Source organism: Cupressus sempervirens, chromosome 7 (assembly GCF_028749045.1).
Source record: "Cupressus sempervirens isolate cs-2001-9-10 chromosome 7, ASM2874904v1, whole genome shotgun sequence".
NCBI classification, from domain to species: Eukaryota; Viridiplantae; Streptophyta; class Pinopsida; order Cupressales; family Cupressaceae; genus Cupressus; species Cupressus sempervirens.
Window position 1 is genome coordinate 797,791,550 of NC_143124.1, and position 14,458 is coordinate 797,806,007.

The 14,458-nt window shown below is 36.0% G+C and overlaps 1 protein-coding gene across 1 annotated transcript; it reads right to left on the reverse strand.

Moving 5' to 3' along the window:
* Positions 1 to 743: 743 nt before the first annotated feature.
* LOC149549768 (PLAC8 family protein) lies at positions 744 to 14,256 on the reverse strand. Its single transcript, XM_089793032.1, has 3 exons — positions 13,895 to 14,256; positions 7,139 to 7,341; positions 744 to 1,395 (listed from the first exon to the last, which is right to left on the reverse strand). Exons 1-3 carry the CDS (start codon positions 14,118 to 14,120, stop codon positions 1,156 to 1,158), a joined length of 669 nt encoding a protein of 222 aa, XP_089649158.1. The 5' UTR covers positions 14,121 to 14,256; the 3' UTR covers positions 744 to 1,155.
* Positions 14,257 to 14,458: the final 202 nt, after the last annotated feature.

Here is a 14,458-nt window from a genome sequence, read left to right on the forward strand (position 1 = left end):
TTAATAAATACAGAAAAGATTTAAACTTTATAACAAATCATGATCATAAAAAATAATGAAATCTGATTGGCTAAATTAATTAGTTTTTAAAACTGAAGGGTTCCAATAGTTTACCTAAAAATTACTCTCCGTTGAAATCTGGGATATTCTTATAAATTAGCATTTTATTGAAGCACGTACATTTTCTTTGGTATTCTTATAATTTTATATTTTAAAGTAGGTATTTTTTTATATAACTAATGGTGGAGTTGGTCTAGTTTTGGAGCACATCTATATTTTAAATAGAGGTTACTGAGTGTCTTATGATTTCTAATACAATTAGATGCCTCGTGTGATTAGGTATGTTGTAAGCGACATCTGTAAACCATATATTGCATGCTAACATAAACTGTATAAGGATCCATTTTTATTTTCAAAGATTATCAAAGAAATCGACAAAAAAATGACCCTTTTTCATCAGTAGCTAAAAAGGAGATTTTTATATGGTTCCTTTCAAATTCCTCCTTTATTTTTGTTTTCTTGGCTAAGGCCAAAAAAAAATTATAAGATCAACATGTGTTCTAACTAGCAAGAGAAATTTAGACATCCCTCACATTCCTGTTGCGAGTAACGGGAAACAGGCAATAGATTGCTATGAAGAGAAATAAAGTGGAATTGTTTATTGGCTTAATGACTAGAATCATGAAAATTCTTGGACGATTCATCTGAAGCATTTAATGCAATACAATTCCATCTACAAGACCTTGCACAAAAATGAACAAACTTTTATCTGCATGAATTTACAAGTGAGGTGACTTAAACATTAAATTATTATGATCACTTAATTCTCCAACAGATATCTAGAGGTGAAAATCTTGGAAAAAGGCAGTTCTAGTTCAGCAAAACAATCAGGTCTAATTATGAAAGACAAGCATATATTCTGACTACTGTTTTATATCCTACCAACCTTTAATGTAACAATTATAAGCAAACAAAAGCTAAGTACACCAAACCTGCAAATTATTGATGCCTTATTTATATAAAGTAGGCAATCAATATAATACATAATGCAATACATATCTACTGGTTTTCAAGATCGTCTCCTATATGTGTGTACAAACAATAGAAAATATCAAGGATATAAATTGAAGTCCACCAAGAAAATTACAGGGAAAATCATGCTTCTCTGGCCATCATCTGCTCCACGGGAGGAAGCATGACCAGGACAGATCTTCCATTGAAGCCTGGGTGAGGCAACCTTCGTCGAAGCTCACGACCTTCCTGACAAAGGGCACAACGATGGCAGAAAAAGTGTGTAGCAAAATCACAAGATGATTCACAATGTTCACGTTGTTCATCATCCTCCATAATTCCTCCACAGCATCCACATGACCTGCTAAATGCTTCACAACTTCCCTGTTTTGACGAAAAATTACAAGGGAATGTTATTTTCTTACGAATAATTATTACTGTACCCACAAGTCACTTTTTCAGAAAGAACAATGACAACTACACATCAACAACAAAGGAAAAGAGAACAAAATGGAAAACTATTGGCAGCCAAATATCCACAAGCAACAAAGATGGGTCAATCTCTTCAACTATTTGAAGGAGACTCCAAAGAGCTGTAATGAACCTGATTGTGCATCTGTCCATCATAATCAAAGCCTCATATAAAACCGCAGGTAGCCGCATAATTTGAAAAAAATGGTTTAGCTGAGTAGATTGAATGCATCAAACAATTTCAGACAGAATGCAGCCAACCATAAACCAAATCAGAGCTCAGGCAAACTGTTTACCAAGCATTCAGCACACTCAATCCCTAGCTTGGATGTAACATCAAATATGAAGGTCCAAATCTGCATTGTCCCCTTCAATCACACCACTGTAGATCTATGGACTAAAAGTATCAATTCCTCCTCTTCTGCCTGGTTTTACAATATTTTTAAGAACAAAATTAAAAACCACAGAGCAACTTACTTTAATACTTGACATGGATCCAGAATTTCAATATATGTGATGCCCCCGTAAAAGAATAAAACTAACGATATAGTCAAATTGGATCTTAAATCTCAACATCATAAAGCTCATAGTTGACAGACTCAATGAGTGCTCACTGAGTCAGCGAGTACTCACCTGATTTTTCATATGATAACTTGCCAAGACAGCAAGTACTCACCAGATTTTTTTGTCTGGTGAGTAACTCACAAAAAAAATTTACAGGGATTTGTGCCAAGTTTTTGGTAAGTACTTGCTGAGCTTTTAATGAGTTTTTCTTTCAAATTTCAGCAAGTCTCAAGCATTAACTTAGTATTCCCTACCAAACCTAAGTAAATAAAAATATCAATCTTCGAAAACATAAATGAGCCAAAGATGTAATTTCTTCCTTAACTGACAGAACTGCAAAAATAGTGTGCAACATGTAGTTTTGTGTTGTTTCAAAAACATTAATTTGAGCTTGCTGACATGGGCACTGCCCCTTGAATCCACCCCATATTGTTAAAAAGAATGTGCCAGGGGTACTGCCCCTGGACCTAACAAGTAGCACTGCCCCTCAACCCCAATGGAGAAATTGCACCCAAACCCTCATAAATGGGCACAACCCTCAAAACCCTCACTAAGGGAGTTGAACCCAAACCCCCATGAAGAGTGCTGCCCTCAACCCCCATGCAGAACACTATCTCTCAATCCCAGAGGAATCTCCACTCCTAGACCCCATTAGTTATATAACATTAAATTACAATTGAGACAGTTTCGAAATGCAGACTAAAATCAACAATTCTGCATATCTTTATCACTGTCATAGTATAATCATATCAGTATAACAAATTCAAATGTCCTTATTATATTGAAACAATGCAAGCTTCATAATTGCATGTAAAAGGTAGATCTCAAATTAGTGGAGGTCAGTATTTTGGTCAAGTTAAAGCCACAAACATTGCCTAACTTAGTGAGTTTTTCTTTCAAATCTCAAGCATTAACTTAGGAATCCCTACCAAACAAAAGTAAATAAATGTAATGATCCCATCTTTTGGCCTTCACGTTCTCCAAAGTCTAAGTGGAGGATAAGAAGAAATTAAATTAATTTCTTATAAAGTCATTCAATTAAAAATTAAAGGTGACTTTGTATTTAATTAATTTAATTATTTACAAGGGAGTAGCTTCTAGGGTATGAATTAATTATTGGAAGGACGGAAGCCTCTCGTGATTTAATTAATTATTGCGATTCAGCTTTTGGGCATTCCTAGGTGTCCATTACAGTGGTATCAGAGCTATTTCTAGGGTAACCATTACAGTGGTATCACAGCTATAAGTCTTGCCATCCTGTGGAGATCATATTGATAGCCGGATAAAGATGTATATTAGTTTAGATCAAGATGTGATGTTCAGACAGTTATTGGGTACATTAGAGAAGGGGCAACGTATGCAACAGGAGCAGAATAGGATGCAACAAGAGCAAAATAGGCGAATGGATATGATGTTGCAGCTTATGGCTAGATAGATGGGCATCAACATTGACGATTTGTATGTTGCTCCAGAGCAGAAGGTCGTCGATTTCTCAGGTGGGATCAAGATACGTATAGAGCCAGCCAGCTATTATGTTGGTGATGTGGGCATTTCGGCAGAGTCAGTAGAGACATGCGTGCAAAGTCAAGAGACCACATATGAAGCCTTGTTAGGGGATGATGATGTAGCAATAGTGGAATTAGGAGAATGCAAGGGAACTGTCATATCAACAACCACTTCTATGTTAGTTGAACCATCCAACGAGGAGTTTGGCAGTAAGCATGCGGTTGTAGATGTGTGCTCTAATGATAGTACACTTGTTATTGCTAATGAGGTGAGCAATATAGTGACAGAGTCATATTATACTATCGATCAACAAAGTGTTAATGTTCACTCTTGGGATAGTACTATGTTCAACATGGATACAACATTGTCTTATGACAATCTGATGTTTGAGGCTGATCATTCGCCTGAGTGGAGTTGGGCTCAGTTTTCACCATCTACAAAGATTCAGTTTTGTGTTGCAGCAGTTGGGAGGAAGAGGTTTCATAGATCTTCTATGGAGCCGCCTTCTAGTGACATCGAGACTTATACTTCATTAGCACAAGTTTTGGGAGCTAACTTGCAGGACATGTGGTTGGTCTTAATGATGTTCATTTGCAGTTTGTTTAATATGGATATCACATATTACTTCAATTCGGATCCAGGTGGAGGTTGGAGTTCATTATGTTACTTAATTGCTTGAGGACAAGCAATTTCAAAGAGGGCAGATTTGTAATGATCTCATCTTTTGGCCTTCACGTTCTCCAAAGTCTAAGTGGAGGATAAGAAGAAATTAAATTAATTTCTTATAAAGTCATTCAATTAAAAATTAAAGGTGACTTTGTATTTAATTAATTTAATTATTTACAAGGGAGTAGCTTCTAGGGTATGAATTAATTATTGGAAGGACGGAAGCCTCTCGTGATTTAATTTATTATTGCCAGGGAGGAATTTCCAGAGAACGCATTAATTATTGGAAGGAGGAAGCTTCTAGCTCTTGCAATTAATTAATGTTTTAGTTCCTTCCAGAAGGATGAAGAAAAGGATAAATAGGGCTGAAAGTCATATTGCTGATAATCGGATGATTATGACTTGCATTTGATAAGAGCTTGGATGTATGAATCACACTCTCTTCTTTTGGCAATAGAGGACGTTCATTCTCTGTTGTAACATTTTAGACGTCATTCCCTTAGGGTTTGGCCTTTGGAATACATCTCTTTGTAATTGATTGCAGCATTCTCAGCATTAATATAAATTCAGCCTTGGTTCAGCTTTTGGGCATTCCTGGGTGTCCATTACAATAAAAATATCAATCTTCAAAAACATAAATGAACCAAAGATGTAATTTCTTCCTTAAATGATAGAATTGTAAAAATAGTGTGCAACATGAAGCCCACCCCATATTGTTAAAAGGAATGTGCCAGGGGTACTGCCCCTGGACACCACAAGTAGCACTGCCCCTCAACCCCAATGGAGGAATTGCCCCCAAACCCTCACAAAAGGGCACTACCCTCAAAACACACTAAGGGAGTTGAACCCAAACCCCCATGAAGAGTGCTGCCCTCAACCCCACTATGGGCATTGCCCCCAAACCCCCATGCGGGACACTATCTCTAAATCCTAGAGGAATCCCCACTCCTAGACCCCATTAGTTATATAAGATTGAATTACAATTGAAATGGTTTCGAAATGCAAGACTAAAATCAACAGCTCTGCATATCTTTATCACTATCATAGTATAATAATATCGGTATAACAAATTGAAATGTCATTATTATATTAAAACAACAATGGCTTCACAATTGCACAAAAAAGGTAGATATTAAATTAGTGGAGGTCATTAATTTGGTCAAGTTAAAGCCACAAACATTGCCTTCAACGTCGAGCAAGAAGTTGCAACAGAGTTCAAGGATTAGAACCTCTCCCCAAGCTTTCACTAAACTAGGGAAGAGGAAGATGTTGCAAAATGTTGCAATATACAATTTAAGGATTATGGTCATTTTAAGGTAATCAGCATAACCTCATAATAGTTGCCAGCAAACTATTGTATCGATAATAATGTGATTTTGTGAACACATTTTGCACTCATTGGATATATTAATTTTTGTCATAGAACTTTGCTCAAAAAGAAAGTATTGGATAGAAGAACAAAGTGTGCATGAATGTGATGCTCCATGAGAAGTATGAACAAAGTGCGATGGTGCCCAGAAGAAACATCCAACGAGACTGCATGAATTACAAATGACAAGAAGTGGCCATAGATAAGAATATAGTGGTTCGGTCCAACCAAGTCCATGCAACACAAAATAGCAGTATATAATTTTTGTACAGTACAAGAGACTTTGCCATAAGATATTCAGGTAAGAAACTATAACTAATAAGACTAGCCCAAGAGACTTAATCATAGGGATGCTCTGTTCTAAGTACTACTTGGGTGAGTTAATAATGCTACGATATTGCAACAAGCATCAATATGGTTGCATTACATTGGATTCTTCCTGCCTAGACCATAGAAATCTGAGAAAAAAGGTGAAAGGAGAATTAATACTAGCAAACACTGAAGAGAAAGCTGGAGAATAGAACATTGGCAAAAATTGGTAAACTGCCAGAGTATCCAGACTGTGGCTTCCTCTTTACATGTTTGTTAAATTTCTGCAATGATCCTGAGCCAATCTAGAGTTGGACGCACAGAAGCTCAACAAAAGGTGATAGAACCCATTATCCATATAAATGATAAGAAATGAACTTCGAGAAGAGACTTACAATCAACAGCAATGACATGGCACTGGCAGAAATTAGGTTTAAATGTGAAGATTCAAAAACTTTGCATTCTTTCCATAAGAAAAAAATTGACAATCAGAAGGAAAAAGGATGTACTACTTTTTTCCATTCAAATCGTGTGAAATTTAAGCCCAGTATTTGACTCATAATCTAATTGAATCACTCACAAACTTATTTAATTGTGAGTTCAATTGATATATTATTCGATTTACTTGGGAAGTCAAATCAGCATCAGGAAGACTGCCAAGCTTGTTTTAATATTCAAGTAATCAAAATTAGCTTGTAAGTCCTGCTATTATAAGTGCAATATTATCAGCATCATATGCAAAATTGTGCTTCTGCTGGACACATTTTTGGGATAGTAACTTCAAATCTTTTCCACAAGCGGTTGCAAAGGCTATGCATTCCTCTAGTCTCTTAAAATGCATAGCCATGAAATTCTGCTGAAAACTTTTTTTAAGTTGTAACTCTATACACAAGCATAGAAAATGGAAAACATGCCACAAAGAATATCCTCAAGTATGAAAGAGAGAAACATTTGAGGCAGATCAACATTTTGCATGGGATTAAATGTTCTCTCTCGTATGACACATGTTAACCAAACACATTTCCTTTCATATTTATCATATTCCTCTTCACCAAACTATCATCAAGGTGTGTGCTGAAATAAGGAACATGAAGTAGGAGAGAATTCTGAGTTGGATGATTTGGTAACATAGACCACAAGGCAACCTTACATATGGTAAAGAAGAAACCTTATCGATATCAATGCTTTCTTGCTACTTCTCATAGGAAATATAAACATTCATGGATTATGAAAAAAAATTACCTCCAGATTAAATTTCCTGCGAATTGCTGTACGGCTGGGATATGAAAACCATGGAGCCAAACAATTCCAACCAAACAGGAAATTGCCGAGGAGATAAAGGCTGGTGTATGGCAAGCAATGATTGGCAAAAGTCCCAGGAGCTAAGCTCAACCTTTCAACATTGCTACCATATAACATGCAGGGAGCAACCGTTCCAAGTAGGCCTGACCATAAAAATGAATTATCATTAAGTCTCCTGAAAGAGTTTGGTTATATTAAATATTGATAGTGCTTCTTTGGTAAAACCAAAATATAAAGAAATCAGCCTATGCAACCTATGTAGCACCAAATTAAAGTAAATAAAACCTTGAAACCTGAACTCTTGGATAATTGTATAAAATGACAGAACAGAGATCATAAGTGTATTTCATTTGATAAACAGTGTATTTCATTTGAAAAACTTGTCAAATGTTCTAACAATCCAATAAAAAATTCTAAAATTTCAAACCAGAATACAGCTTCAAAAGTTGTGCTTACTACCAGAAGGCAACACGAGCTTATAATGAAAATGAAATAAGACCAGTATACTGCTTGCAGCTTAACTAATCACCTAAAATTTAAAAACAGTACATTTAATCTATTATAGATCGCCTCTACACTCCTGAAACATGTGAATACAAGAAATCATATTCAACTCATCAACACCTAATTATCCCTACTATTGTACTACAAAAATATGAACATTTAAACTTGCGTTAAATTTAGAAGTGTGGTTGCAGGGAAAGATACTTTCAAGCTCCCAAATGGAAAGAAAACGAATCATGACAGAGAACAAATCGTATAAGCCTGTTTTCACTTGAAATTCTGCAGATAGTATCACTTTCACTATTAAGTTGTTTATGCTTTCTTCTTAGAAGCTTGAACCTTGTAGAATAAAGTCCATGTGAAGTCCTGAAATTCTTTAGATTGTCTTAATTTGAATCAAAATCCTAACAATTCATATTTCATCTCTCCAGACCAGCCACTTCTGACAGTCTGATAGAACCCCATTGAAAAGAGTCCCACATCGCCCCACTGTATATAAATCAAAATCTAATGGCAACTTTCCCACCATCAACAAGTTTTTATGGAGCAAAGTAAGTAGTCCTAAATTACCACTCTTTGGCAGTTTCAAAAATAAAACAAGGTTACCAATGCCTTTACTACTGTATACTATTTTGGCTTTAAAATAATAATTTATATTATCCAGAACCAACTGTTATGCATTCTTTGTATTTCCCTTGAAGTTGTTTAACTTCAAGTTCTAGTTAAAATTCTAAGCTAGACTCATCTCTCTAAAACATAAAATAAGGTTATTAATTCCTCTGTCCTAATACCATTTTGGTTTTACTTCTGCTCAAGTTATCCACCACCTTGTTCTTTATTTTTTTAACTTCCCATTCAAGTTGATTATCTGCACCTTCCAGTAAATTAATCTTGGCTAAAGACCTCTAGAGAAACTAGAACAAATAATTTTAGCCCACTTTTCCTTGTTAATTGAAAAATGTACACAGAGTTACACTACACTAGGATGGTACAAGCATACCAAAAAAGTATCTATGGCTTTATTAGTTCACTTTTTTGGTTTAAATTATCCAGAACAAATTATCTATGGTTTCATTAGTTTACTATTTTGGTTTAAGTTATCCAGAACAAATTAAACATTATACTTACATATCACAAAAAATAATCCAGAACCAATCATGCTATTCTGATTTCCATTACAATTGATTGTTTTCACATTCTGGTAAAAAATTAATAGACTCCTTTCTTAATTTTTTATTTTTAAATTTTAGTGAATTTATCCACAACTGTGTTGTTACTTTGGAACCATTACATCGCCTGCTCTGCAACCTGGCCTTTGAGGGTACGGTAACTGTAAGCCACCCAAGGTGGCAAAACGACACACATCCGCCACCCTGGAGAATTTATTGCAGCGCAGAGTAGGAAGGATTAATGAGTACTTCGTTGCCAGGAGGTATTTCTCAAGAAGTACTGCTTAGTAGGTTACAAACCATCAGAATTCCTAATCCCATCCCTCGGCTCTGTCAAAATTGTTTGCCCAGGCGTTAAAGAATGAACAAGTTATTCCAGATGGAGCAAAGTTTGAACGAATGGAGCAAGGAGTTGGCAAAATTCGAAGAGGAGGAGATTCAGGTAAGGATTCCTCCTCTTTCTTATGTCCTTGTTCCTAATTCTCAGATGAACAAAGCGATAGAGAATGAAATGGCTAGGCTCAAAGATACCGCTATATTCCTAGCAACCCAAGATATTAAGAAACTACCAGCTAGATCTTACCTTAATGACTGGTTGCATAACCACTGGTCAAAAAAACTAGGGTTTAAATTCTCCTTCTGTAGGATGATTCAGAGGAGGACCCTAAATCCCAAAAAGATGTAGTTGAAAAGCAATTCTGGAGGATTGGTAACCCCACCTTTCGAGCCATTCCTTGGTATCCAAAAGCTGTAAATGACGACATAATGGCTCTCTCAGCACCGCGTTGGGTTATGGTTGGAAATATCCCACCTTTTTTGTGGAACCTTATCCCCCAAGCGCTAGACCCCACTGGCAAACTCATCAGCCAAATGGATTGCCAGATCCACAAAAGGAAGTGAACCTTGGAAAGACATAATATTGCAAGAGGAGTTTCGTGCATTGGAAAAACTTGGAAAGGGATGCAAATTGATGACCTGCTATCAGGAAGATGGAAGATCAAAGAGGAAGGATCGATAGTCTTTAAAGCCATTTGGAAAGCATGGGAAAAAGTGAGACACTGGGTGCTAGGGGCTGGAATCACAGATAGACACCCAAACCATGTGGGGAGAAATCTCCCTGGTGGAACCTAGAAAGAAAGGGCAAGCCTCTTTCTCTTCTGCAAGGTTGTGCAGCCAAGGCCGGGGACAGAATTGGTATTCATTCCTTCAGTGACCTCATTATAAATGATAACCTTTCCACTTGGGAGAACCTAGCCTCTAAGTTCAGCCTCCCCCAGTCCCAAAAGAGAACCTATGTTGTATTGAAAGATGCTTGGCTTTTCCCAAGTATGTGGTCCTGAGCTTGATAGACTACCTCTTCTTAGTTGGCCAAATGGCTCCCTGCTCTGCTCCACCAAAGCCAATTACCTGTACAAACTGCTCTCTGATAATAATGAAGTTTTTGAGTATCTTAACATCAAATGGGATTGTAAGTTAGAACCCAAAGATTGGACCAAACATTTGTCAGCTATCTGGAATCGAAATATAGAACCTAAGATTCAATTCTCTATTTGGCAAGCCTTGCTTCATAGACTCCCGCTAAACAATGTTTATGGTTTTCCCTTCACTTGTTCCTTCTGCACCATGCTTGAAACTATGGCCCACTTGTTTGCTGAATGTGACCTTGCCAAAGGGGTTTGGAACTAGTTTGGTGTCCAGATTGATTCTAAGCTACCTATATTCTTCCCTATTACTGGGTGCATCCCTGGCCTCCCCAAACATCTTAATAAATTTTGGGCCATTCTTTCTTCTTATTTGCTTTGGTCTATTTGGTTAATTAGGACTGATGATGTATTTAAAGATAGGCGTAGAATCCTTACTGAGTCTCTGAGGAGACTCATTATGCATAAAATTTGTTTGCAGGTTACCATCAGCTACAAAGTTAAAGCGAGACAAGCACTGAGGGTAACAAGTGATTGCTCAAAAGTGCTAAAAGAAGAATGTATTCAATTTGAGGTGAAGGCTGATGCACCGGATTCGCTTGAGGGCACTCTTAAGGATAGCTGGAACAAATCAAGTTGAAAAAAGAGATAGAGGAACTAAACACGCAAGCTGATGAAGGTGGTCAAGCTAGTACTAGTGCCACCGTGTACAGACCCAGGATCAGCAACACCGGGATGAGCAGAATGGTCAACATACTAGCTGAGACTTGTGAAGCTAAAAGTATAATTGTGATTACTGAAAACAAGGAGGAGTTCAACGAATGCAGAACTCCATGCATAATGATCAGTGCTTTTCCCCATGCACCTGCACTTCTATGGAAACAAATTATGAACCATCCAAAACAGTGATCAGGGATGAGGAACTCAGGCTGTGGTGGTCTAATGGTCCCCTGCCTTGGACAGCCCGGATGGACATCTAAGAACGCTGTTATTATTCCTTTTTGATGCTCTGATCTGATTTTTTGTTTAGATAATCCAATGTTTAATTGCATATCTGTACGGACCACAGATCGTTTGTTGACTATACTCCTCGTTTAAACTTAGTTTATGTGGTATTACTTGGTAATGACTCTATATTATAAATAATAGAAAAAAAAATGTGTTGTTACTTTCTCATTTTCCCTTCAAGTTGATTTACATGGACCTTCTGGTTGAAAATCTTAGCTAGACACTTCTCTACATCAATTAAAATGTCCCCTTCTTGTTGATTAAATAATGTACACAATAGTAAAGGCCTTAAAATTAAACACACTATGCCTGGTTAGTACAGTTATACAAAGTCCATCCCCAGCCAATCCCATACAAGAAAATTTCTTAATCGCATATGCATAAATAACAAATAAACTGTTAAACGTCATTGGTAAGGATTACAAAGGTACCACTACTGGCAATATGATCGTGAAGCATCAACTCTAGTTCCACATAAAAGATGCTCTTTAAGGGCCAATAAAATCGCATGTTCAAAAGCACTCTATTGCTCAGGTTTCTGCCAAACCACAATTTAAAATACTATTCGTAATACTGTAAACAAAATGTCTAGTTGGGATCTAAATTAGCCAGTCTTATTAATATTAAAGAAAAAATTCATGTTTGCTGAATGTAAAATTCTTAATGCTGAAGTGTTGAAATTGGGATCTAAATTATTAATGCTAAAGTGTTGAAACTGAGATTTAATGCTTTAGTTTTGAAGTTTAGATAAAATAGCACATGTAAGTGGACTTGCCAAAAAATTGTCATGTAGGGGACGAATTAATCTTTCCAAAACTCTTCAAAAAAATAAGACTAGCAGGTGTCCTCATAGGAGTCATTTGTTCATATGAATGTGAAAGAAGAGGATTTCTACAAAGACTTTTTAGATTTTATAGAGTTTTTAGATTTTATATATAACAATAGTTAATATATGTAATTTTTTTTATTAATTTTAAATATAATATTTTAATATTTTTAATTGTTAAATCTTAAAATAATTATATAATAATTTACAAATTCTATTAATAAGAATCAAATAGCTTCAATATATATACATAATTTAATCGTTGATAATGAACTCTTCAAAAAGACACTATCTAAATTTGGCAACACACACTCTCATATGAGAATCTCCAAAACAACTCTAACATATGTAATATTAACACTGCCAAAATTTCCGGAATGCATTTTTTGAAAAATACACTGCCCAAGTTTCCAAGACTTCCAACAAACTCACATATCTGAAAACAGACATAAACAAAATGTTATTATAAAAACAATACTCACATTTTCTGCAGTTCTGCAAATTAATAATGAAATCGCCAAAACAACTTTAACATCTGTCACATTACACGGAGCTGTAGAGACATTTTAAAGGATACCCTAGCAGAATTTGCACAAGGAATTATTTTTACAACATACACAGCCTAAGATTCCAAGCAAACTCAAATATCTGAAAACAAACATAAATAAAATCTCAATAAGGAAAAATAATACTGCCCGCCCAAATTTCCAAATTTGTGCGTTCCAAAACATTCAGGTCTTCTGGAGACAAACAAACTAAACCTAAATAAAATTTCTAAAAAGAAGAAATACAGTATCCTCCGCATTGCCCAATTTGCAGAACAAGTTTACACATCTTTTGCCGATCTACAAACTAAACGCATTCGGATTCTCCAAAATGAAGTGATTCTTCAAAATTTTGGGAATTTATACTACTAAACAATCTATAAAACAACGAAAAATGTATAATTCATGTTTATTCTTAATTTTGTGAATAACGAAGACATTTCAATATTTGTCATATGAAATTCAAATCAACTCTTTTGGATCCTCAAAGGATATATATTACACAAATAAACAAAATTAATGTAATATTTGTTATTACATTTCCGAATTTCCAAATCTTCATACACTAATTTAAATAACTTTCAAGACAAATGGTACTCTACTTTCAAGTTCCCAAATCTAAAAAATCGCCCTCCAAATTAAGATAAATCTTCAATGTTTATATCCAAGATCAAAGCTGAGGAGTTTAGAAAATATCCTGACCGCCTTCTGAGCAGATCCATGATTGTTTATAATAAATATTCTAAAAAAATTCAAAAGCGCGTATAATGCTCATAAAATAAAGGTAGATTTTTAATGTCTATATCCAATATGAAATTCGCAAGCTAAGAAACTAAACAAACTGCTGGATCTAGAATTGACAGCAATAAATACTCTGATTTCCAGATAAAAAGGTCCAACGAGGGTTTGAGCTTCACCACGGTTGCAAAAACTAAATAAACCAACCATCCGACGAGATCAAGTTATCATTTCCTGACCCTAATATGTGTATCGAATCAAGGCTATGTAATCTCATTTGAAATCTAAATTTCCAAATCTACATAATACACGCGCGATTCTAGCAGATCTAGACACTAGATAACATAAACCTCCAAAAACTAGTAATTAAAGCCGTTCCCACAGAAAAAGATAGACAAATTAAGATAATATGATGAAATTTGGGGAAATTCTCTGCATCCCTTCTATGTTAAAATCAAGATTCCATCAAATGAATTAGAACTTACAGACTTCAAGATCGCTGCTGCAGAATTCATCATTTCTTCCAAGACAGGCAAAAAGGGAAGAATCCCACTGAGAGCGAGAAACAGGTGCTCCTACGACATTTCCATGACCCAGCGGTAGGCCATCGACGGTCCATTCTGCTCCTTCTTCTTGCTTGGGAATATTTTCCTCCTTACCAGACTCTTCCTGCTTGGGCAAAAGAGGGCTTCCTTCCTCACCTGCGCCCATTGTTTTTGAATCTGTATTCTTCTTGTTTATCAATAAGAATCCGTACTCTGGATAGAAAATTTGCAATATCAGGAATCGCGTTGGTTCTATGGTGTCATTTAAGCCTTGTGACGGGAAAGCTGACGATGACGACAATGCCGTGAGGCGATGGAAACGGGGAAATTTGACCGGGTCGAAGCTGGAGCATATGCGTGGGCGTATCTTTTGGGTGATGTTTGAAATGTAGTGCAGGCTGACGTGGCATCTCATTTTGCTTGTGGAGGATTTTGGAAGGTGGTATGTTCCTATCGAAAAGTGGGGTTTATCTATTTGGATGGTGCGCCTTTAATTTAGGGTGT